This window comes from Geotrypetes seraphini, chromosome 3 (assembly GCF_902459505.1).
Source record: "Geotrypetes seraphini chromosome 3, aGeoSer1.1, whole genome shotgun sequence".
Taxonomy (NCBI): domain Eukaryota; kingdom Metazoa; phylum Chordata; class Amphibia; order Gymnophiona; family Dermophiidae; genus Geotrypetes; species Geotrypetes seraphini.
Window position 1 is genome coordinate 173,841,470 of NC_047086.1, and position 26,082 is coordinate 173,867,551.

At 43.7% G+C, this 26,082-nt stretch overlaps 1 protein-coding gene across 8 annotated transcripts in view; it reads left to right on the forward strand.

Moving 5' to 3' along the window:
* The window catches only part of PDE7B (phosphodiesterase 7B), a 500,590-nt gene that overhangs the window by 330,548 nt on the left and 143,960 nt on the right, over positions 1–26,082 (forward strand). For 4 of the 8 annotated variants that reach the window (XM_033938169.1, XM_033938168.1, XM_033938164.1 and 1 more), the window contains one exon: positions 1,564–1,647. The exons of the other annotated variants lie outside the window; for them this stretch is intronic. In XM_033938169.1, coding sequence (XP_033794060.1) covers positions 1,564–1,647 — 84 coding nt within the window. The remainder of the gene's footprint in view (positions 1–1,563; positions 1,648–26,082) is intronic. 8 annotated transcript variants of the gene reach the window in all.

Genomic DNA, 26,082 nt, shown 5'->3' on the forward strand with positions numbered 1-26,082 from the left:
TTAAATAGCATTTGGCTAGCTAACCACTAATATTCAGCAGTAGGTATCTCCACTGAATATTTGCAGTTAGCCACAAGCCAGGTATGTCGTGTGACTTTTATGCACCTAGCGATTAATATATAGTGCAGGCAAATCGGACCACATAAATAGGCATCCTATCTTTGCCCTCTATTAACTTAACCAGCCAGTGCGGACCATTCATGTAGCTGGTTAAGGGCACCTTTCACAAAGCCATGTTAGGCTTTTTTTATTTCCAGCCGTGGTAGTATTAACTCCGATGCTTATAGAAATCCTAGCAGCGTCGGAGCTAATACTGCCATGACTAGCAATTTAAAAAAGCCTAACGCGGCTTCATAAAAAGGGGGGGGGGGGGCGAGGTAAGTTAGAGCCAGCCAAAAAGAAAAGGATATTTAATGCCAGTTGCTGGAAACAGCCCAGCATCAAATATCTGGACTGATGCTGGCATTGGGCAAACAGTGCGCTACCCTGTGCCGGCTGAATATCGGGGCCCTGTGTTGTTTTTTTTTTTTTTTTTTTACAAAAACCAAGACTAGTGTTGATCTTGTAGCCTTTCATCATAGTTGTATTTTTACTTAAAATGGGGGACAGGAGAATAGAATATCCCAGGGCATGGGCAAGATTTGGAAGCCTCTGACTCAGCCAGATCTTCCAGTAACACCAGTCATACCAGCTTATTTCTTCCATGTACTGGTGTTACAATAACATTAGTTGTCTGGTAGTTGCATGTGATCTAAATTTCAAGCACTGCTACAAGATCTCAGCTCTGCCTTAGTGTGTTTGGATGTGGTACATGCTCATTTCCTCTTTCATGGTATCTGCCATCTATATGAATTCAATAACAGAAGCGTAAAGCTTGCTCACGGCTAAGCTAAGTAGTTGACCTCCAGAAATATGGTGTTCTTATGGATGCTTTTTTCACTTTGCTTATTTGATTGGTTTAATGCAGTGGTCTCAAACTCGCAGCCCGGGGACCACAAGCGGCCCACCAGGTACTATTTTGCTGCCCACTCTTTGCAGTGTCCTCCAGCTTCCCTATTTTGCCTCCCACTCTTACCTTCAGATAATTACCACTTTCTGCAGAGAGGATTGCCGGTGCTGTAGTGATCCTTGCAGGCTGCCGTCGTCCTCAGTAGTATGTTCCCTCTGCTACGATCCTGCCCCTGACGTCAGAAGAGAGGCAGGACTGCGGCAGAGGGAACATGCTGCGGAGACCGATGGCAGCCTGCAAGGAACGCTACAGCACCAGCGATTCTCTCTGCAGGCTTCAGCAATTAGCTGAAACTAAGATTGGGAAGCCTGGGAGGATGCTACAAAGAAGGGGGGTACATGCAGGTCTTTGGGGGGGGGGATATTTATAAACTATAAAGAGTTTACCTCATGCAAAATTGTTATTTCTTTAATAAGACATTAACTATTTTTTTCTGCGGCCCTCCAAGTACCTACAAATCCAAAATGTGCCCTTGCAAAGGGTTTGAGTTTGAGACCACTGGTTTAATGTGAACCATTTTGGGTGGTAGCATTTGATGTGTTTTGTGTTTTCAGGAGATGCACGACTGAGGAGTCCAGCAGGGGTTCTCTCTGAGCGCCGTGGCTCCTACCCTTTCATAGACTTCCGACTCCTAAACAGTAAGAATAAATATTGCAATTTCTCTGACTGCTTTGATTTTATAGAGTTGTACTTAACACTTTTTAAGAAAATAGCCAGTAGGGAACTTACCCACGACATAATTAACAAAAACAAATAGGTTTAAGATCTCCCACGTTGTTTAATATTTATCTTGCTTCATTGGGGGAACTTACTGCATAGTTTAAAAATGAAATTTTATATCTATGCGGAAAATATTACCTTAGTTGTTCCCTTTACCAATCTGACTCCTGAGATTATTAACCATCTATCTTCTATTTTGCACCAGATTGAACTGTGGATGTTCAATTTCAAATTGAAACTTAGGGCTCCTTTTATCAAGCCACGCTAGCAGGGTTAACGCGCGTGACTTTTCATCACGCATTAACCCCGCGCTGGCCAAAAACTACCACCTGCTCAAGAGGAGCCAGTTTAGCACGTGCTATTATGCGCGTTAAACCGCTAGCGCGGCTTAGTAAAAGGAGCCCTTAATTCTGAAAAAAAATACTTTTTTTGGCCACCCCTAATGACAAAATTTAAAGATGCATTGATATTTCTGAATGGTCAAGATTTTCCTATAGCCGATTCTATAAAAATTTTGGGTGTGACGTTGGACCGACATCTTACCTTAGATAAGCACAAGGACCATTTAGTCAAAAAATGTTTCTCGGTTTTATGGAAACTCTGGACCATTAAAAAAATTTTTGATGCATTCTCATTCCGTTTGCTAGTTCAATCTTCCATATTGAGCATGCTTGATTATTGTAATATCATCTACTTGGGAACTTATAAGAAAACTTTTAAAAGACTTCAAATCATTCAAAATTCAGCAGTTCGGCTGATTTATGGTTTGAAAAAAATGGGAGCATATTAGCCCCTATTTCAAAAAATTACATTGGTTGCCGATGGAGGCAAGAGTTCTTTTTAAATTTGCTTGTATTTGTTTTAAATCACTATTTGGTATGGCACCTGAGTACCTGGTCTCGCATTTTCTCTGGACTGCTCCAAAAGACCTACACGTCGAATCCATCTGTTTACTTCACCGACAGTAAAAATCTGTCGATATAAAAGATTCTTGTATAGAACTCTTGCCTCTCAAACAGGCACAATGAATAATTGGTTGGTCAACTTTTTAAACCTGCTTCTTCTTCTTATACTTTTAGAAAATCGGTAAAAACGCAGCTGTTTGATCGATTTATATCATAAGGTTTTATCAGTTTTAACTTCATTCTTTTCTCTTAATGTATTTGTGTTTAATTTCATTTTTATTCATTGTATTTTTTTTTACTGATTGTCCAGTACTTCTTGTTGTAAACCGCCTTGACCTATTAGAGCTTTGGCGGTATATAAGAATAAATTATTATTATTATTTTTATTAATAAAATTATGAAAGTTATGTTATGTTGATCAGGTTTTCTATTCCACCTTTACCTATTCAGTTCAAGGTCAGATTATATTACAAGAGGTTGGGTGAGTTACCCAGGAAGTTACTTACATTGGATGGTTTGACCAAGGGCATTCAATAGAGTTGCTAGTACAGGTAGATGAGCACAGTTATTAATATAGTTAGGTCATAGTTACAAATTTAAGTAAGTCATCTTTGGCTCATCATTATGTCCCAGGAGTTGCACTGGACAATTTAGAAATGGACTTTTACAATTACCATGTCAGTTACTTCCAGGTTGGCTCCCTGTCTTAGTACAGAAATGCTTTTAAAAGTTTTCTGAACCTGACATAGTGGTCACAAGATTGTAGTGTAAGTGGTAGTTGGTTCCAGCATTTTGCTAATTGATATGGGATGGACAAGGTGAGTTGCCTGGTAGACTTTATATTGTAAAGCAAAGAAAAATGCAACGAATCTGCAGTGAAAAACGAACACCAAAAGCAAAAAAGAAACTGCAGATGGAAATGTACAAGGGCAGGAATTTTTATTAAAAACCATATTAATTTGTAATCCTTCGAAAATGACTCTCATATGCATGGATCGGGGACCCTACACGGTCTGTGTTTCGGAGAAACACTCCTTCCTCAGTGGTCCGAAATGGCCAATTTTATCACATGTAGAGAGTGATGCAGAAAACAACGTGATAAAATGGTTATCAAAATTTTCGAAAACTGATGTGAAAAAATCTCTCCTTCTGAGCTGACGCACTGAGTGAGTCCGGCTGCCAAAAGTGAAAGGAATGTATATGGTTTTTAATAAAGATTCCTGTCCTTGTACATTTCCATCTGCAATTTATTTTTTGATTTTAGACTTTAAGTCTAAATTTTAAGTGGAAAAGATTTCCGGTGGAATATCTGTTGGAGGCACCCTGGCATAGGATGGCCAACTCTGTCGGGTAGTTGGGGGGCATTGTCTGTCAGGATCTTAAAGGCAGCGATTCCTAATTTAAACTTGATCCTTGCGGTTATGGGCAGCCACTGTAGTTTCTTATAGTAAGGCTGTAGATGTTCTGATTTCCATAGTCCATAGATAAGTCATACTGTTGAATTTTGAACTAGTTGTAGACACTGTAACAACATTGCATGGTTATTCCCATGAGCCCATCAAAGTAATTTCCCATCTGAGCGAAGGGATTCCTGTGTGGTGCGGCATGGTGACTTTCGCAATAAGCTGATTCACTAGTGCAGGGGTAGACAATTCCGGTCCTCAAGAGCCGGAACTAGGTCAGGTTTTCAGGATATCCACAATGAATATGTATGAGATGGATTTGCATGCACTTCCTCCTTGAGATGCAAATCTATCTCATGCATATTTATTATGGATATCCTGAAAACTTGACCTGGCTCCGGCTCTCGAGGACCGGAATTGCCTACCCCTGCACTAGTGGAAATCTTTCCTGCAGCCAGTATCCCCAAGAGTTTGCTTCATTAATGCATTAGTAGATGAGTGGGATGGCATGCCTTCCCTCTTTGCTAATTGGACAGTCTTGATCAGGGATCTCAAAGTCCCTCCTTGAGGGCCGCAATCCAGTCGGGTTTTCAGGATTTCCCCAATGAATATGCAATGAAAGCAGTGCATGCACATAGATCGCATGCATATTCATTGGAGAAATCCTGAAAACCCAACTGGATTGCGGCCCTCAAGGAAGGACTTTGAGACCCCTGGTCTTGATGATCAGAACTCTATTTCTGTTGGCAGTGAATCTTCATAATAAGCACCAGGGGAATGGCATTTCAGTTTCAGGAGCTATGACATAAAATCAGCAGCAAAATAAAATATAAAGTCATCCTTATGAAATCACAGCTTCAGACTATAAAACGACAGGTTGGAAAGTGCCCACTTACAATAAGACACAAAGGCGTGCTTCCCTTTCCTCCTGCTGGTATGGAGGACTCGGTGGGACGAGACATGGTAGTGCTCAAGGTGGTAGGGACTGTGTGAGTTTGGGAGGGTGCTGTCTGGGGGTTTGTGTATCTTTTTAGATGCCATTTACAGAATTCCCCCCTTGGTGCATTCAGTGGAAGCTGAGTTTATAATAAAGTTGGATGGCAGTTTTACAGTCTAATTCATCACTATTACATTTACCTGCCAGGTAAATGAGGAGCTTTTAGGGGCTGATGTATCTTCTACTGATAGGGACCTTAGGTACCCAGGCCATTCGGAGTCTTAGGCCTCCCTCCAGTAAATCCCAGGATGCACCGGGAAGGGGAAGGCCCGACATTTCGAAGAGGCGTGCCTGCTGGCAAGAGGGAGTGGGCATTCCTCTTGCCAGCTTCTACAATGAGGTATGGGGGAGGGGCTGGGGGGTTGCTTGAACTGGAGGGTTCTGAGCTCAGCCCCCCCCAGCCCCCCAGGGCTGTCTTTTGGGGTCTTGTTGGTAGGGTGGTGGGAGGGGGGATCTTTGTGCAGGGTGGGGGGGTATCAATGAGAGTGTAGGGAAGTGCTGGGGGTTCCAGGTAGCTCAGATGCACAACAGGGTTGCTGAGGAAGGAGGGAGTGGGCATCCCTTCTATCTCTCTGGGTGTGTCACTGTTGCAGGGGTGGCCATCATCATTGGGGGGTTCGGGGACCTGAATTTGTCATGGGAGGAGGGGTGCAACGGTTGTGGTCAGGAGGGGGGACCAGCACTACTTTTTTTTTTTTTTTTTTTAAAGGGGGCAGATATTGTGCATGGGTAACATGAACAATATCTGTGTCCATTAAAAAAAAAAAAAAAAAAAAGGTTTCCTGCCCGCGAATAGCTGAGTGGCAGTAGGCTGCTTTAGGGCTTCCCCTGCCTCTCAGCTGTTTGGGCTTCCCCTGTCAGCTCTGCGCATGTATGAGAGTTGCTCTCTCAATGATTCATCGGCGGGATCGGATGCGGATTACGACGAACCTCCGCTCAAATCATTTGCATGTAAACTTGTTTGAGCATCAGCCACTGTTTTGGAATTGGCCAAAAATTGGACCGCAGTAAACCCACACAGTCTTACCGACCCTGTTTAGTGCATCTAGACCTGATAATCCTTCTCTTCTGGGTATTCCGAGGAAGCGGAAATAAAAAAAAAAGTCTTGAGCTAATTAGAGGTCTGAGGAGACTTCGGTAATCATGTCAGTGTGAAATTAGGCCAGGCAGTGCTACCGACAAGCTTCCTTCTCTAGACGTATCATCACTAATTCCATCCCTGCTTCTGCTCTGCTTTCTAGGATGCACTTACTCCTCAGCTGAAGGTTATGAGTCACAGTAATTTCTAGGTTTAACATTAAACTTATCACTGTAAAGCCTAGACAGGAATGTCTTTGATATATAAAGAATACACAGAGGGGGATCCTTCCTTGTCTTGAACAAAATGTTTCTTTTGCACATAGAAAATGTAAAAAAGTAACTTTTGTACACAGTAAAGTGTGACTTTTTTTTAATGAGTAATGAAGACTGGAATAATGGTGTCAGGTCAAAAGTGCGCCGGGACAAAGGCGCGCGCAGACAATTGAGCGCAGCGCGGAGGCGCACGCCACAGAAAATTACTGTTTTTAGGGCTCCGACGGAGGGGGGGGGGCTTGGGGTTTACTTAATAGTGATCGCGCCGCATTGTGGGGGGTTTGGGGGGTTGTAACCCCCCACATTTTACTGAAAACTTCACTTTTTCCCTGTTTTTAGGGAAAAAGTTAAGTTTACAGTAAAATGTGGAGGGTTACAACCCCCCAAACCCCCCACAACACCGGCGCGATCTCTATTAACTAAACTGGGGGGGCTCCCCAACAAACCCCCTCGACGGAGCCCCTTAAAACTGTAATTTTCTTCAGCGCGCGCCTCCGTCCTGCGCTCAGTTGTCGGCGCGCGCCTTTGTCTTTCGCGGGGTTGTCTATGAACCAGAATAATAATAATAATAACAGTTTATATGCCGCAGGACTGTGAAGTTCTATGCGGTTTACAATGATTAGAAATGTTACAGATTGAATGACCGCTTCCTTATGTGTTGCTTCTTTAATGGGGCCTCCAATGGGAAGGAGGGAAGGGAAAGCAATTGCTAGTAGAGTCAACTTTTCTTCTTTGCTAGCAGTGCAGCTGTGCAAATCAATTGTCGTAGATCCTTGGCCAGCTTAAACTTAACCAGCTAAGTCAAATTTCAGTGTTGGCTGGTTAAGTTATAGCAACCAACAGCTAATGGCGTGGCCCAATTTGGCCGCTAAACTTGGCCGGACAGCACTGAAAATCTGTGTATATTGTGTGATTTAGTGTTAAATTTTAGCCGCTAATCAGGGATATTCATCAGAGAGAACTAGTTATCTCACACTGAATATTCAGATTTTGCTGGCTAAGCGCTGTTTAACTGGTCAGCACCATTTGTGGCTAGTTAAATAGCGCTGAATACTAGCCAATTTTTCTTGATTCAATTTGAGCCAACAGAAATAGATAAAACAAAAAATAAAGGAAATAAGGTAATACTTTTTTTTTTTTGGACTAACTCAGTGCATTTTATGATGAGCTTTCAAAGGTAACCTTCTTCTTCAGATCAGAAATAAATAAATGTTGGCAAATATCTGTATATATAAGGAAAACATGAAAGCACTTAAGGAATAGGAAAAGGGAGGGGAGGGCAGGAGACAGCGAGGTGGCAGAACTTTCATGTGTATTTGTCAACATTTGTTTATTTCTGATCTAAAGAAGAAGGTTACCTTTGAAAGCTCATCATAAAATGCATTGAGTTAGTCCAAAAAAAAAAAGTATTACTTTATTTCCTTTATTTTATTTCTTTATATTACCTTGGCTAATGGACTAACATGGCCACTACACCATTTCAACCAACAGGATGAAATCCAATCTTCGATCGCCTCTATGCATTAAAAAATGCCTTTCTGTACGGTTTCCAATCTACAGAAACTAGGAGCAATGCAGTAATGTCATCAACATAAATTAAAAAAATTTACATTAAGCCTGTCTAAGTCTGTTCCCAGTGATTGAAGCGACATGTTAAACATGGAGGTGGGGAGGGCGGGAGGGGGGAGATAGAGAGGAAGCCTGTGGGACTCCACAACTAGCTCTCCAAGGAGCTGACAAACAAGCCATCTGGCTTCTTAACACTATAATATCAAGTGGACAGGAAACCAGAAAACCAGTTCTACACTCTGCCCTAAATACCTGTTTCATTAAACACTGATGACATAAGATTATGATCAACGAGATCTAAAGTGCAAGACAAATCAAACTGGATAATTGCAGAATTCTGACCATGACTCAATAAAGATTTTCCTAGAAAAATAACAGACCTCACCACAGTTTCAGTACTAAAGATTTTATGGGATCCAGATTGTGGTGGTTATAAAATATTATAACTATCTAAAATATTCTTCCAAGAATTTTGTCTCATAGCCTTCTTATATTTTAACAAAAAGATGAATGGAAGCAACTGGATGGTACCCCAACTCTGGAATAATTTACCAATATATTTACGAAATGAATCCTCTTTGGAAAAATTCAAGCATTCTTTAAAAAATTTCCTGTATAAGGATGCATTTGAAATATAGATAGTATAACTTATCAATCATTAAATCTCTTAGATCCTAATTAGACCTACGGGCAGGTCATAAATTTATCTTCTTTCTTTCTATGATTATTTCTGCCTTATATTTCTTTTCTTTTGTGTTACCCACCATATGTGTTTTTCCCTAAATGTTTCTTCTCTTTTTTTAAAGATTGTAGTTCATCCCTCTCACCTTCTGTACCAATTATTTATTAGTATGTATATATTTTGTATTTAATTGTATGAAACTGTTCTGTTTTGTCCCCTATTTTTAAAATGTTCTAAGCATTGAAGTATTTGACATTGCGTGTACAACAAACCTTAATAAAACTTGAAACTCATCTCCTGAATATTACCTTTAAGGCTTTTGGGGATAGGCATCAGGACAATATTACACCACTCTGCAGAAAAGCACCCCAAACTCAATTTAACCATTCAGTCAATACAAATAAAAAAGGAGCACTGACATCAATTTTATTTCATGAGCTGGGCAAATGCCAAACTACAGCTAGATTTGGCATATTTAGTTAAGAATGACCTAACCTCATGTACCGTGAGTACATAAGAACATAAGAATTTGCCTCCGCTGGGTCAGACCAGAGGTCCATCCCGCCCAGCAGTCCGCTCCCGCGGCGGCCCTCCAGGCCCATCACCTGTGCAATGGTCCCCGACTATTCCTATAACCTACCTCAACTCCTATCTGTACCCCTCAATCCCCTTATCCTCTAGGAACCTATCCAAACCTTCTTTGAAGCCCTGTAACGTGCTCTGTCCTATCACGGCCTCCGGAAGTGCGTTCTATGTGTCCACCACCCTCTGGGTGAAAAAGAACTTCCTAGCGTTTGTTCTAAACCTGCCCCCTTTTAATTTCTCCGAGTGCCCCCTTGTACTTGTGGTTCCCTACAGTGTGAAGAATCTGTCCCTGTCTATCTTTTCTATGCCCTTCAGGATTTTGAAGGTTTCTATCATGTCTACTCTAAGTCTCCGCTTTTCCAGGGAGAATAGCCCCAGCTTTTTCAACCTGTCAGCATATGAGAAGTTTTCCATACCCTTTATCAGTTTAGTCGCTCTTCTCTGGACTCCCTCAAGTATTGCCATGTCCTTCTTGAGATACGGCGAACAATACTGGACACAGTACTCCAGATGCGGGCGCACCATTGCACGATACAGTGGCAAGATGACTTCCTTCATCCTGGCCGTGATACTCTTCTTAATGATACCCAACATTTGGTTTGCTTTCCTTGATGCCGTCGCGCAATGTGCCGACGCCTTCAATGTTGTGTCTACCATCACCCCCAGGTCTCTTTCAAGGTTATTTACCCCTAGTAGTGATCCCCCCATTTTGTAGCTGAACATCGGGTTCTTTTTCCCTACATGCATGACCTTGCATTTCTCTATGTTAAAGCTCATCTGCCACCTTTCTGCCCACTCTTCCAGTATCGTTAGGTCCCTTTGCAGGTCCTCGCAGTCTTCCGCGGTCCTAACCCTGCTGCAGAGTTTGGTGTCATCCGCAAATTTTATAACCTCACATTTTGTTCCCGCCTCCAGGTCGTTAATAAATATATTGAACAGTAGCGGTCCCAGCACCGACCCCTGCGGGACTCCACTCGTGACCCATAGCCAGTCTGAGTAGTGGCCCTTTATTCCAACCCTCTGTTTCCTGCCTGCCAGCCAGTTTTTGATCCAACGGTGGACATCCCCTTGCACCCCGTGGTTCCACAGCTTCTTAAGCAGCCGTTCGTAGGGTACCTTGTCGAAGGCTTTTTGGAAGTCAAGGTAAATGATGTCTATGGATTCCCCTTTATCCATCTGACTGTTTATTCCCTCAAAGAAGTACAGTAAGTTTGTGAGGCACGACCTTCCCTTGCAGAAGCCCTGCTGGCTCGCCTTCAGTTGTCCATTGTTTTCTATGTGTTCACAGATGCTGTCCTTAATCAGTGCTTCCATCATCTTTCCCGGAACCGAGGTCAAGCTCACCGGCCTGTAGTTTCCTGGGTCACCCCTTGAACCCTTTTTAAAGATGGGCGTGACATTTGCTATTTTCCAGTCCTCCGGTATCTCCCCAGTTTTTAAGGATAGGTTACATATTTGGCGAAGTGGTTCCGCTATTTCGTTCCTTAGCTCTTTGAGTACCCTTGGGTGGATGACGTCCGGACCCGGTGATTTGTCGCTCTTTAGTCTGTGTATCTGTCGGAGGACATCCTCTTGTCTTACCTCTAGTTGAACCAGCTTTTCATCCTGATCCCCATTTATGATCTCCTCGGGTTCTGGAATATTTGATGTGTCCTCTCTCGTGAAGACCGACGAGAAGAACTTATTTAACCTGTCAGCTATCTCTTTTTCCTCCTTTACCACTCCCTTCTTGTCTCCATCATCCAATGGTCCCACTTCTTCCCTGGCCGGTTGCTTCCCCTTTATGTACCTGAAGAACGATTTGAAGTTTGTTGCTTCCCCCGCCAGTCTCTCCTCATATTCTCTTTTTGCTTTCCTAACCACTCGGTGACATTCTCTTTGGTGTCTTTTGTGTTCCATTTGGTTGTCCTTTATTTGGTCCTTTTTCCATTTCCTGAAAGATGCTTTTTTATCACATCGCTTTTTTCACTGCATTTGTTATCCACACTGGGTTTTTTTGTTCGATTCTTTTTGCACCCTTTCCTGAACCTGGGGGCGTACAGGTTCTGTGCCTTTTGCACCGTTCCTTTGAGTAGGGACCAGGCTTTTTCTACGGTCTCCATCTTCCCTGAGTTGCCTGAGTAGGTCAAAGTGATCCCATATGTGATCTACTGGAATCTTATTTGCTAAACCGGCTATGTCATTTGAAGCCCAAATGATAAAGTTATGACTGTCTTATTTTGGTCACACCATCAGAAGAGAGAGATCACTGGAGAAAGACATCATGTTTGGGAAGAATGAAGAAACCAGGCGAAGAGGGCGACTTGCAATCAGATGGCTGGACACGTTCTGGGCCAGCCAATCGCTGCCTGGCTGGCCCAGAATGTCCTCTCCGACTTCAGAATTGACGTCGGAAAGACTTCCTGTCGGCTTTAACAGCTGCAGCATGGCGGTAAGAGCAGGGGAAAAGGAAGGAGGCTTTTTTTTTTTTTTTTTTTGAGCGGCAGAGAGGCAGCAGGCTGGCTTTGGCTAGGGAGGGAGGGACAGAGGCAGGCAGGCAGGCAGGCTTCGGGGGTGGGAGTGGGACAAAGTGTGGAAGGCAGTGAGAGGGACATAGGAAGGAGGCACTAGGGGCACTAAAGACAGGAAGGGGCACTAAGGATATGGGAAGGAGGCACTGGGGGCACTAAAGACAGGAAGGGGCACTAAGGATATGGGAAGGAGGCACTGGGGGCACTAAAGACAGGAAGGGGCACTAAGGACATGGGAAGGAGGCACTGGGGGCACCAAAGATAGGAAGGGGCACTAAGGACATGGGAAGGAAAGAGGGAGAGAATAGAAAGGAACAATTCTTGGGCCTGAGTGCAGAAAGAAAGAAATGAAAGAAAGGATACACAGACAGAAGGAAACGCAACCAGAGACTCATGAAATCAATCACCAGACAGCAAAGGTAGGAAAAATTATTTTATTTTCAATTTAGTGATCAAAACGTGTCAGTTTTGAGAATTTATATCTGCTGTCTATATTTTGCACTATATTTGTCTATTTTTCTATAGTTACTGAGATGACCGAGCTCGCGGAGATAGGGTGGAAATGGGGTTTTTAAATTTTAGTCCTAGTACTTTGCTAGTCCACAAAATAATTATTTTATTTCTGCCAGTCCACAGGTGTAAAAAGGTTGAAAAACACTGATGTAGAGTATGCCGGCTTTCTTTTTCGCCCAGCTACACGCGTTCAAAAAGCCACGCATGCGCGGCAGCTCGAGTTGATCAATCTTCTCTCCTGCAACTTCCTGTATCCGGTTGCATCAGAGGAGAATATTGAACAAATGAGCAGCTGCGCATGCGCGGCTTTTTGAATGCGTGCGGTTGGGCGAAAAAGAAAGCCGGGATACTCTACATCTAAGGTGAAATGGAGGGAGAGAGATGGCGGAACACTGCAATCGGTCGGGTGTCTGCTGTTTTTGTATCACTGCCTGCCTGCGCTCACGTTCCAGATCCTCCTGCATTTTTAGTGTGCACAATTGACCTGATTCGAGCTATAGGTGAACATGGGGGACACGTCATTGCAAGGGAGGACAAGTCAATTGATTTATTTTATGTTCTGTTTTTACTACAGGGCAGAGGCACTGAAACAGATTCTCAGTGCAGTAGTAGTAGTGGCAGGACTCTCTTCTGTCTTCATGGTGTTTCGCAGTACTGAGGCTTATATGGATGCTGCGGGGACGGTGACGGGGCAGTGAATGGGATGGCAGTGACGGTGACGGGGCGGTGAAGGGGATGGCGGTGACGGTGACGGGGCGGTGTAGTGAATGGCAGTGACGGGGCAGTGAAGGGGACGGTGAGCCGGGGACGGGACGGTGACGGGGACAGATTTTTTCCCCGTGTCATTCTCTAGTTACCTGTATAAACTCTTGCGAAAATCAGCATCAGTATGGTTATCATTGCTATGAAAAAGTAGAAGCTTCACTTAAGCCTGCCCTTCTGTGTTTCTCTCTCTCTCTCTCCCCTTGAAATTCATGTTCACATGTATTATTAAAATTACTCAATAAGTAAAGGCTTTCAGCCAGAGTGTGTTCTTACTCTGATGTCTTTTGACTTTGTTCCCTTTTCCTGCCTTATACGCTGAAATTTGCAATATCTTCCCCTGTTTTGCCTGTTCTTGCTTAAGCTATACCTCTTTCATGTTCTGTTTATCACAGAGCTGCCTTGGGAGCTAAGAGGGGGTTTTATAGTTATGATGAATAACAATCTTTTTCCCAGTCTGCACAACTGGCAAGATCTCTTTTAATTAGATTCTGAAGCAGTGCACAAGCCAAAGGGAGAAATTCTCACTGGGGACAATGAATTCTCAACTGCATTTTTTATATATGCATATATATATATTTTTTAAAAGTGAAAACAATATTGTCAGAAGGAAGAACTATTTCAGTTAACCCATGCTACATATAGCTCCACTGTACATGCTTGCTATACCTGCTGATCTCCATTGCTTATCCTTATTAAGCATTAAGATTTTTCATGATATAATGTATAGTAGGCTGCCAGTGCATACCTTGAAATAAATTAGTGCTTATGGTTTATGGTTTCTTTTTTCTCTTTAGTGCTTGACAGAAATTAGGGAGACATAAAAGTAACATCGGGAAATAGTTTTTCACGGAAAGGGTGGTAGATGCCTGGAATGCTTTTTCACAGGAGGTGGTGGGGACAAAAGCAGTGACAGACTACACAAAAGTGTTGGATGAATACAGAAAGTTTCTATATGGCAACAGAATGCAATAAAGGTCTAGAGCAGTGTATCTCAAACTGTGTGCCTCCTGAGATTCCAAGTGTGCCGTGGCACACTGAGGAGGGAAGAGAGGTGCCTGCCAGCTGACTTCCCTAAGTGGTACAGCGCCAGCGCTGCCCAATTCGCCGAAGGCCTGCATGCTTCCCCCTTCTCTCTAGCGTCCTCCAGCTTCCCCACTGGCCTCCTGGTCTCACCTTTAAAGCTAATTACATCAGCCTGCAGAGGATCGCCGGTAGGTAAAATGATTTTATTTTCAATATAGTGATTGAAATGTGAATTTTGAGAATTTATATCTGCTGTGTATATTGTGTGTGAATGAAAAATGAATGGAAAAAATTGCATTACAATTAGTAAAGATGAGATCTGGAGCAGAGCTTGGGTGGGCCTAGGGAGGTTTGTGATTGGAGTACTCATTTGATATTTGTTAGACTTAGGGGGTACTTAGCTTGAAGTAGTTGAGAAACACTGCTGTAGGCAATCGCCAGTGCCGCTCCTTCTCTCTGGCCCTCTTTCCTCCTGGCACCCCCTACTGGCATCTCACTTTCTAGCTAACCCAACTCAATCAACAACCAAATCAACAAATAACCCAATAACAGTTGAACTGGCAATCTTTTTGAAAGTAAAAGTAGACCACATCAGAACAGACACCAACAAAGGAAATGCATCAAACTGCATAGAAGTACTAGGAAACAGCACAAAATCAAAAGAGAGAAAAGACCCTCCACAAACAAAATGCCCAGCAGTTAGGTATTGGGAGGAATTCTCCCCAATCACCAAATCTCAATGCCGATTAAATGTCCATCCAATTTTCCTACAAAAAAAGCCATCAAAAATAAATCACAACTATCTGTTAGACTGGCTGAGCAACTCACTAGAAAAAGGAATATTCCCCAGACACTAAGAAAAATCATTCTAACACCCATCCCAAAAGATCAAAATGGAGAAAAGATCAATGTCTGGAATTACAGATGAGTAGTAGGTTTCTCTTTGGCCACTAGGACTTAGCCAGCGAGCCAATGGGCATTGGCTTAGTCTACTATGTCTTGGTCAGCCAAAATAACCCTGGAAATTCAATACTAGTCGCCAGATTCGGCACCGACACTGAATTTTTGGTTTCGCTGTTGACCACAGGAGATAGCCAGCTGTCTCCTATGGTCTAAATATTTTGGTGGTCTCTATTTTTGCCATCAACTCCAAGTTTAAGGATATAAGGAAAGCCATACTGAATCAGACCAAGGTTCATTGAACCTGGCATTTTGCCTCCAATAGTGGCCAATCCAAGTCATAAGTAGAGAATGACACGGGGACAAATTTTTTATCCGTCCCTGCAGGAACTCAATTGCCCCATCCCGTCCCCGTGAGTTTTGTCGCTGTCTTTGTCCCTGCCCTACCACACAAGGCTCTGCCTTAACCATACAAGTCTCAAATACTTATGATTTTATAGCATTTGAGACTCGTGCAGATGAGGACAGAGCTTGCAGGGATGGGACAGGGACAAGAAAAGAACTCGCGGGGATGGGACGGGAAAATGAGTTCCCGCGGGGACAGGGAAAATTTTGTCTCCGTGTCATTCTCTACTCATAAGTACTTGGCAGATTATTGAAAGTTGATCTATTTCTCGTACTTCATTTCCAAAGATAAGAACTGTCTTTCCCAAGTCTATGGCAAATAATTTTTATTAACTTCTCATCCAGTAGCTTTAGTATGTTAAATCACTTTGACCATACTCTCTGACAGTAGATGCTACAGGTTAATTTTACATCATGTGAAGGAAAAAAAAAAACAAAAAACACCTTTTCTCAGTTTGGTTTTCAGTGTGCTGGTGAAGAGGCTCCTGGAGTGTCCTCATGCTTCAATGTTCTCACTGGTTGCGGTATCCACAGAAGGGAGCTGTGGGTACACGACATGGCTGAAATCAAATGTATCTGATGCAATCATTATGTACTGTACTGACATTTGTTTTTGGCAATTCCATGTCGTTTTTAAAATAAGGATTAGTAAACACTCAAGTAGAAAGGAAAAACACAGTTCCCCGTGCGCATATTTGTTTCAGCTGGTTGCTCTGGTTCCATCTCAACCTATCACATGTAACTAGCTAGTTTTTTGCTTCTCTCTTTTTTTTTTGTATGTTTTTAGGAGGAGGGGGTTTTGAGCCAGGTGCTTGTTACACAATTTAGCTGGCTTTAGATACATGACAGAACTGCACACAGCCTCTGGTGGTAGTCTCTAATGAATCGAGCTTTCTTTATATAATTAATATTATAAAGATTATAGTGTAAGCTGTAAGTTTTATTTTGAAATTCTGAAACAGCAGTCTTGTTAGGGAATTCCTATTCCCTTTACCTTTGGCAAGTACAACGGAAAAATGAACAGGAACATATTATATGTGTTTTGATATCTATTTTAATGGCTTCTTTTAAATCAATTCAGTTATTATTTGATTATTTTACTACAAATATTTCATCAGATCATGAATAAGGAATCTTAAGGAAAATATTTAGTGTACCTGATTTTAAAAAATTGTACAAAGCCCTGAACTTCTCCAAGATAGAGAGGCATATCAAATGCCAATAAACATTAACATTATCAATATTAGCAGGCTATTAGAAATTGATAAGTTAAATATGATGGGGTGCTGAAAATGTTCTCAGCCCAACCAAGAAGGGAATGACGTCACAACTTAGAAGTTATTCCACATATAAGTGACTTTTGAGTGCTGGGCTATGGCTTAGAGACCTGATGATGTTCCTGGGCAATGAGAATAATATTGCTGTTAGGCTGATCCTGTACCCGCTGCGGAACCTGAGCTCCCTCCATTTATTCCGCAAGCAACTAAAAACCTGGCTCTTCTCTAACATGTAATTTCTTTTCCCTTACTTTTCCACTCGATTTATAAACTTATGTAAACCTTTTCCTACCCTTTCTCATTTTTAAGTTCTTGTAAACCGTGCCGAGCTCTACTTCTGTGGAGATGATGCGGTATATAAACTTAAGGTTTAGTTTAGTTTAATATTTGGTAAAAGCCTGACTTTTACCACACCTTAATAAATACCCCCCCGAGAGGTTAATTTTATGGTAGGTTTTCTTGAATGGAAAGCAAATTAGTTAGTTAGTTATTTTCAGGAGAATATGAGGGGCATTTTCAGAAGTGCGTCCAAGTTAGAATGGCAATGTCCAGCTCTTTGTCCAAAATGGACGTCCATCTCACATATATTTTTCAACAGGAAATACATCAAGATTTTCTGTTCGAAAATATGTGAGATAGATGTCTTGTGTGCTGAGGATGTCCAGCACGAGCAGCCATTTTACAAACTGGAGCGTCCAATGTAAGAACTGCAAAACAAGCAGGGACAAGGATGTCTGTCTGTCTGGCAGCATTCTCACAAGAATGGCCACACTGACATCCCTGGTGTAGTAAAGGGGAGGGGGCGGACAGCCCCATGCGCCATCTTGGTGGGGGGCGCCAGCACCTCTCCATCACACCCCGTCCCCCCTCGTACCTCCTTAACTCCTCCTTTTACAAAAACCGCACAAGAGGTTTTTAGCGCTTTCCGGCGCACCGAATGCTCTGCTCCGACGCTCATAGGAGCTCTGTGACCATCAGAGCAGTGCGGAGCATTCAGTGTGCCGGCCGGCGCTAAAAACCTCTTGCGTGGTTCTGTGAAAGAGAGGGTAAGTATTCGCCAGCGCGAGCAACTTCTCCGACCTGCTACTCGTGCTGGCCTGACAGAGGGAAAGCCAACGCCGACGTCAGCAGCAGGCTGGAGAAGCTGCTCGCTCTGGCGATGATTTAAAGAAGTATGGGGAGCAGGGAGGGCACGAGTATGGCATGGGGGGCAGGAAAGGAGCAGGGGGGGTGGAGAGGAGGGCATGAGGGGAGGCGCCACCAACCCAGGCACCTCCTACCCTTGCTAAGCCACTGAGAGGGGAGCCTAGTGTTTAGTGCGGTGGATTTTAAGCCAAGAGACTCAAGTTCAGCTCCTGCTTTTCCTTTTTTTAGTTTGTATGAGCCTTCCAAGAACATAAAATTAAGTGCTCCTTTTACTAAGCTCCATTAGGGCATTAATGCGCGGAATAGCGCGTGCTAGACGCTAATGCCATCATTGAGCTGGCTTTAGTTCTAGCTGCGTAGTGCAAGATTAGCATGTACTAATCTGCGTGCGCTAAAAACGCTAGCACACCTTAGTAAAAGGAGCCCTAAGTGCTGTACCTGAATATGCACTACTTCAATAACTTTCAGTTTTGAAGGTGGCTTCTGTATTTAGGTACAGTGTATTTTTCTGTTTCTGGAAGGCTCACAAAAAAACACAAACAAACCCAAAGTTAAAGTGAAACTTGAACCTGGAGCCTTGATTTAAAGTCCATTTCACTGACCACCAGGCAACTCCTTGGATCTACTAGCTCAGTGGTCTCAAACTCCAACCCTTTGCAGGGCCACATTTTGGATTTGTAGGTTCTTGGAGGGCCTCAGAAAAAATAGTTAATGTCTTATTAAAGAAATGGCAATTTTGCATGAGGTAAAACTCTTTATAGTTTATAAATCTTTCCTTTTGGCTAAGTCTCAATAATAATATTGTAATTTATAGCTAAAGAGACATATGATCAAGAAACTGTTTTATTTTACTTTTGTGATTATGATAAACATACCGAGGGCCTCAAAATAGGACCTGGCGGGCCGTGAGTTTGAGACCACTGTACTAGCTATTGCTAAAAATGCCCATATTACCTGAAGCTGTCGTAGAATCTGGTATCCCCTTTCAGTTTCACTTTCAGGAGAGGCAGAGGGGGACATCAACCACTGGGGGATTAAGGAGATCTCGTGCCAGTACCCTGAAACAGGCCTAACTTAGGATGTCCTTCTTTTTAGGCTTGGACCTGTCTTCCTATTTGGTCATTGCTTTTGGATGTCCTGATTTTGGACCTTCACTGGCTGTGTTGTGCACAGATTGGAGCCGGCAAATATGAGTTTGGCTAAGTCCAGCATAACACTATTACAACACAAAAGTGTAAATTGAGAAGTTTCCATCAAGTGAGGTTCAGACCATGCAAACTCTCTATAAAGCATAGAAAAGCTAAAGGTACCTGAGTCTCAAAACTTAAGTTTGTGGTCAAGGTAGATCCCAAGAAATTTCATTTGACAGACTTTTCTTATGGGTGTAGTTTGAGGAGTAGGCGTTAACGGTGGACATGATGGGCAGCCAATGATTCTTATGACCAGAGATTTGGACTGGTTCAGGATAACACAATTATTCTATACCTTACTGAAAATCTTTATACTTTAACAATATTTCTTGTTTTTGAAAAACAAATAAAGATAGAAAACAAAGGGGAATAGCTTCTAATACCAAGGGAGACTTCCAATAATAAGCCTTGGTAAGGCCCCCCCCCCCCCCCCCCACACACACACACACATACACACTCAGAAAAATTCAAATTATATATAGAGACCCAAATTTGCTTTCATCTCCAAACAGTGTTATGCCTCATAAAATTAGCCTTACTGGGTCAGACCAATGATCCATCTAGCCCAGTACTTTGTCTTCACAGTGACCAATCCAGTCTATTAAAATTTTTAAAAAGAAGGATCTAACCATAAAAAAACAGGGTAGATTATTCCTGAAGGTCAGAGTGGTAACACTGAAAATGGAAGAATGAATTGTTCAAATCTTATTTGACAAAATGAGGGTATTATCAAAAATTGTTACAACTGAAGAATTTGTGAGAGTGTATGTGGAATAAAGTGACAATCAGGGGGCCCTTTTACTAAAGTTTAGTGTGCATTAAGGGCCTGATTCTATATATAGTACCCCAAAAAAGTCGCTTAGTGCGATTCTATGAGAGGTGTATATACCTTTTATAGAATTGTGCTTACTGCCTGTTCATTGCATAACTTTTAAGTGCACCCGTTTAGGTCAGCTAAAACCAGGCCTAGATGTCTGCACCTAATTTAGGGCACCTTTTACAAAGTCAAGCAGCTGAGTACCGCGCGGCAAATGCCCTGGTGCCCATTCAATTCATATGAGCGTCGGAACATTTACCATGTCGGCCCATACTGCAGGCTTTTGTAAAAGAGGGGGTTATGTATTTATTCATTGGGATTTATTAACCACTTTTTATGAATAAATTCACCCAAGTCAGTGTACAGCAGGTATAATCTATATATATATAAAATCAGATGTATATGTGTATGTATGTTCCAGCATAACTCTGAAACACATGGATATATATAACTTGGTATACATATCACTTACTATCTGGGAAAAAATACTGTGGGGGTGTAAAAATTATCGAAACAACAGATTTTACTGGGCTCGCTGAGATTATTACTCAGCATAACTCTGAAACGCATGGAGAGATTTCAACCAAACTTGCTATACATATGACTTACTATCTGGGAAAAAATACTGTGGGGGTGGGAAGGGAGTGACATTGCTGTAACAATGCCTTACAGATATTGCTGTAACATTGCCTCCAAGGAAACTTAAGGAAATTGGCCAAGTGCAATCAAAGGCTAAAAAATGAAACAACAGCGTAGACAAGAAACTCCCGAGGACATGAATACAAGACTTGCGATGCTACACGAGAAACCACCTACATCTAGAGCTTCAGAGATAGTCCAGCAGCTAAAGGCCTGACTAAAGAATATGAAATTGAGATCTGCTGCATCTAGAGCTTCAGCAGTGTGAGGCATGACTACAGGATGAGAGGGCTCGTTGAGATGAATACTGACACTCTCAATGGTGTTTAAGTCCAAGTTCGGCCCCATAGAGAGGGCCATTATTGCTGCTAAAATTGAAGATGTCCACAATTCCTTTTCCTGTCTAATAGAAGATTGGGATAAATAAATATCCGGGCAATGCCAGGTACCCAGCTAGTTCAATATAAAACTTCGAATTTTGTTAACAGCATAACAGTAGTAATAAGACCAGATATAAACATAAATACAATGAGTAAACTGAAACTTAATAATATACTTATAAACAGCACTTGAAATTCAAATGAGAGATATAACACTTATGAAGCATCTAATAAGCACAAATCAGAACATTCAGATAACATAGATATATGGCCGATAATGCAGCCTAGCCTATAGCCAAGGGGTCAAATGCAGATATTAGATGGGGATAAGATTTGTGGTATAAATACAGTAGATGGGAAGCTAAACTCAGGCAGGTTATTTATACAGCTAGACAAGGTTTGTCTGCACATTGAATGTATTCTATAACAACGCACATAACTTTTAGGAATGCCCATGACCCATCCCTAGTCAAGTTTATTAAGTTTCAAGTTTATTAGGTTTTTATATACTGCCTATCAAGATTATCTAAGCGGTTTTACAATCAGATACCCAAGTATTTTTTTCCCTATCTGTCCCGGTGGGCTCACAATCTATCTAACGTACCTGAGGCTATGGAGGACTGAGTATCTTGCCCAGGGTCACAAGGAGCAGCACGGGGTTTGAACTCACAACCCCAGGGTGCTGAGACTGTAACTCCAACCACTGTGCCACAAGCTCCACGGCACACACTCCTGCCTCCTTTCATATTCGTGCACTATAACTCGCACATAATTTTTATAGACGCGTGTTTTCCGAGTTGTACGTGTAACTTTTAATTTGTGCCAATCAGCATCAGTTATGAGGTGTTAATTGCCAATTATCAGAGTCCACTAAGGGCTAGATTCACTAACCTCCTTTCCGTGCCCGATCGCCCGATTGCATGCAGGCCAACAAATTTACTAAAGGCCTGCATGCAAATGGGGACAATCATTGGCATGCCCCCACCCACTGCACGGATTGCTAGAGAGCGATCCTTGAGCATGCGCAGACCATCTTCCTTGCCTGCAGATGATCTGCGCATGCTCTCAGTAGAAACTTTTTTTTTTTTTTTTGCAAGCCCGTGGTTTTAACCCACTTTAAGCCTGCGGGTTAAAACCACGGGCTTGCACTGCGGGGAAGGGCAGGAGAGGATTGGGGCTGAGAGCAGAGGAGCAGAACAGCAGGCAGGAGAATTGGGGCAGAGAGCAGGGTGGCCAGAGCAGGAGAATCGGGGGTTTTAGCACCAGTCGTTAGTTTTTGATTGGCTAGCCAGTTGATAAGTTTAGTGAATCGCGTCTTTCCTGCTTTGCATGCCAGTTCCCCTCATTTGCATGCATGGATCGGGATTGGATCGGAGGAGAGGTTAGTGAATCAGGTCGGAGGGAAATCGGGTCGCAAAGGGCTCGCAAACCAATTGGTACATGATCGGTTTGCTTAGTGAATCTAGCCTTTAGCCAATTAATCAATTAAATTGTGCACATGCATTAGTTATGCACACCAGTGTATGCGCACAACCTCGGGTGCCATATACAGAATGTGGGGGTAGATGCCAAGAAACCCATTTTATTCCTATGGGCTTCTTGGCATTTAATGATATCTGATTTAAAAAAGGAATTACAGATCGCATCATTTTTAATTTAAAGAAACATTTCTGTATTTCATCCACTGTAACTCCCAACATGTGTATAGACTTTACTATAGTAAAACCTATCCTCCCTATAGAAGCTGATATGGAAACTGAATTGATTCTGTTTGGTGGGATACAAGAGCTTTAAAAAGGAATTAATCAAACAGCCCCTTTTATCAAGCTAAAGGACTGCATCATTGATCACCTAGACGGACACAATCTAATGAGGACCAACCAGCACAGTTTCAGCTGAAGATCTTGCTTGACGAACTTGCTTCACTTCTTCGAGGCAGTAAACAGGCAGATAGACAAGGGTGACCCGGTCGACATTGTATATCTGGATTTTCAGAATGAGTTCGACAAGGTCCCACATGAACGATTAGTTCGAAAAATTATGAGCCATGGAATCGAGGGTGAAATATTCACATGGATTAAAAACTGGTTGGCACATAGGAAACAGAGAGTGGGGGGGTAAATGGACAATTCTCGGACTGGAAAAGCGTCACGAGTGAAGTGCTGCAGGGTTCAGTGCTTGGACCCGTGCTCTTCAACATATTTATGAACCACATGGAAATTGGTACGATAAGCGAGGTAATTAAATTTGCAGACGATACAATGTTATTCAGAGTAGTGAGGACGCAGAAGGATTGCGAAGACCTGCAATGTGACATAAACACGCTCGAAAAATGGGTCACGACATGGCAAATAACGTGGATAAGTGTAAGGTGATGCATGTCGGTAAGAAAAATCTTATACACGAATACAGGATGCAGTACTCGGAGAGACCCCCAAGGAAAGAGACTTTGGAGTACTGGTTGACAAGTCAATGAAGCTGTCTGTGCGGTGGCGGCGAAAAGGGCGAACAGAATGCTAGGAATGATTAAGAAGGGGAGCACAAACAGATTGGAGAAGGTTATCATGCCGCTGTACTGGACCATGGTACACCCCCACCTGGAATACTGCGTCCAGCACTGGTCACTGTACAAGAAGAAGGACACGGTACTACTTGAGAGGGTCCAGAAAAGAGTTACAAAAATGGTTAAGGGGCTGGAGGAGTTGCCGTACAGTGAGAGATTAGAAAAACTGGGCCTCTTCTCCCTTGAAAAGAGGAGACTGAGAGGGGACATGATCGAAACATTCAAGATAATGAAGGTAATAGACTTAGTAGATAAAGAGAGGTTGTTCACCCTGTCCAAGGTAGAGAGAACGAGAGGGCACTCTCTAAAGTTGAAAGGGGATAGATTCCGTACAAACGTAAGGAAGTTCTTCTTCACCCAGAGTGATAGAAAACTATATATATACACAGAACCTACCGTCTTTAACGTACCTCAAGGTAACATGAACACTACTTGTTAGACCAACGGCATTCAAAAGAGAACCCGCGGCTAACAAACCACGGAGCGTCAAGATCGGCGGTTTGCCCCGCCCCCAGCAGCCACTTCGGCACCTGGCCTGCCTTTACAGCCCTCTTAAGGGCTTTGCAGACCGGGCCTTTTCCTGCCCCAGCACAGTGAAGGGGAAGGGAGATTGAGTCGTCCCCCTTCACTGCACCGGAGGAGCGTCGAGATCGGCGGTTTGCCCTGCCCCCAGCAGCCACTTCGGCACCTGGCCTGCCTTTACAGCCCTCTTAAGGGCTTTGTAGACCGGGCCTTTTCCTGCCCCAGCACAGTGAAGGGGAAGGGAGATCGAGTCGTCCCCCTTCACTGCACCGGAGGAGCGTCGAGATCGGCGGTTTGCCCTGCCCCCAGCAGCCACTTTGGCACCTGGCCTGCCTTTACAGCCCTCTTAAGGGCTTTGCAGACTGGGCCTTTTCCTGCCCCAGCACAGTGAAGGGGAAGGGAGATCGAGTCGTCCCCCTTCACTGCACCGGAGGAGCGAAGAGATCGGCGGTTTGCCCCGCCCCCAGCAGTCACTTCGGCACCTGGCCTGCCTTTACAGCCCTCTTAAGCCCTCTTACAGTCCCTCCTTCCTCCGCCCGATGCCACTCGAGCAGGAGAGATCTGCCCTGCACTGCTCATTTGCGAGCCTTGCTCCCCCCAACCCATCCGAGGGCTGCTAAAGACCAATCTTCCAGCGTGACCCGGCTTCTCTTCAGCTCACTGCGGGCCGCCGAAAGTTTTTCTGTTCCTCTTCAGCGACTTCAAGGCAGAGGAAGGAGGAAGCTTCCTCCATCTTGTCCCTCCCTCCTCCGCCCGACGCCACTCAAGCAGGAGTGATCAGCCCTGCTCCTGCTTTTCACCTGAACTCCGCCGTCCATAGCCCACCCAGGAACCGCCGAAGTCCGTGCAAGACAGTACAAGCATGTTCGGACTCCTCTCTGCCTCACCTCACCACCTTCTCCCCTCCTTGACTTATCGAAGTCCACTGGGGGCCCCCAGATTCAAAGCTCCCCTTGTCCAACCTGGTTCCTGCCCGCGGCCAAAGTTTACCATTGTTTATATTCCTGTTTCAGTGTTATACTCTATTATTGTCTATGCTCTTGTTTAGTTGCCAAATTTTACTCTGTCTCTGCTTAGTTCAGCACCAAACTATATTTCTGCCAAAGGTTTCACCAGTCTCTCACCTCCTTGTTACCCTGTCCCACCCCCAGCACATCCTTGGGCCACACACTAACCTTAACTGCGCATCTACCCTGTTATCCATCTATTGCCCCTAGCCTCTCCGTTTCAAGCTCCATAAGGAAAACGCTCAGCTGCTAATTACCTTCACCGATAAAGCCCCCCCTTTGACCTACTCCTAAAAAAATAAAAATATCTTTTCCCGCTCTTAGCCCTACAATCAGCCAGCCTAATTCAAGTTCCCCTGCTCCATTCCTCAACTAACTCTACCCCCCCCCCCTCCTACTGCAGACTCTCACACTCCAACCTAACCCCGCCATGAATCCATCCTTCTGGCTCCTTCTCCTCCTACTCTGCTCACCCCTCCATACTTACCTCTGTCTGAAACCTCCCTCTCCCAACCTACTCGACCCCTCTAATACCAATAACATCTGCCCTGGACTCAGAATCCCCACACTGCTACGCACCAGAAATCCACCTCTCAAGAAAACCCCCCGAAAAGTCAACCAAGATTCACTGAAGCCCCTGCCCCCTGCCAATCTTCCCTACACTGCCTCGGACTCTCTCACCCCAGTCCCGACACTTTATTGCAATGCCAGATCCGCGTGCAATAAGACCCAAATCTTGAAGGACCTCCTAGACAAGCTTGACCCCGGATTCCTGTGCATCACAGAATCATGGATCGCCAAAGACGACCTATTCACACAAAACGAACTCCTCCCCCACGGTTACCAAGGCCTTTTCTCCCCCAGACCCAATCGAAAAGGAGGTGGTCTGGCACTCCTCTACAAATCTTTCTTTGACGTCCAGCTCCTCGACACGGGCACTCACGCGTCTCTAGAATATCTGCTGGCCTCAGTCAATGATGAACTCCGCACCCACCCATTGGGCATCCTGTTACTATACCGCCCACCTACCCCTTGGGCCAATTCCTCCAACCTTGTCTTTGAGGCCATAACAAACGCCTTCCTTAAATTTCAACGACTCTTGATCGTTGGTGACATCAACCTCCACCTTGACGACTCCAACAGCAAGGACACGACTGAATTCAACAACTTCCTTACTTCACTAGGTTTTCCCTCACCCACCC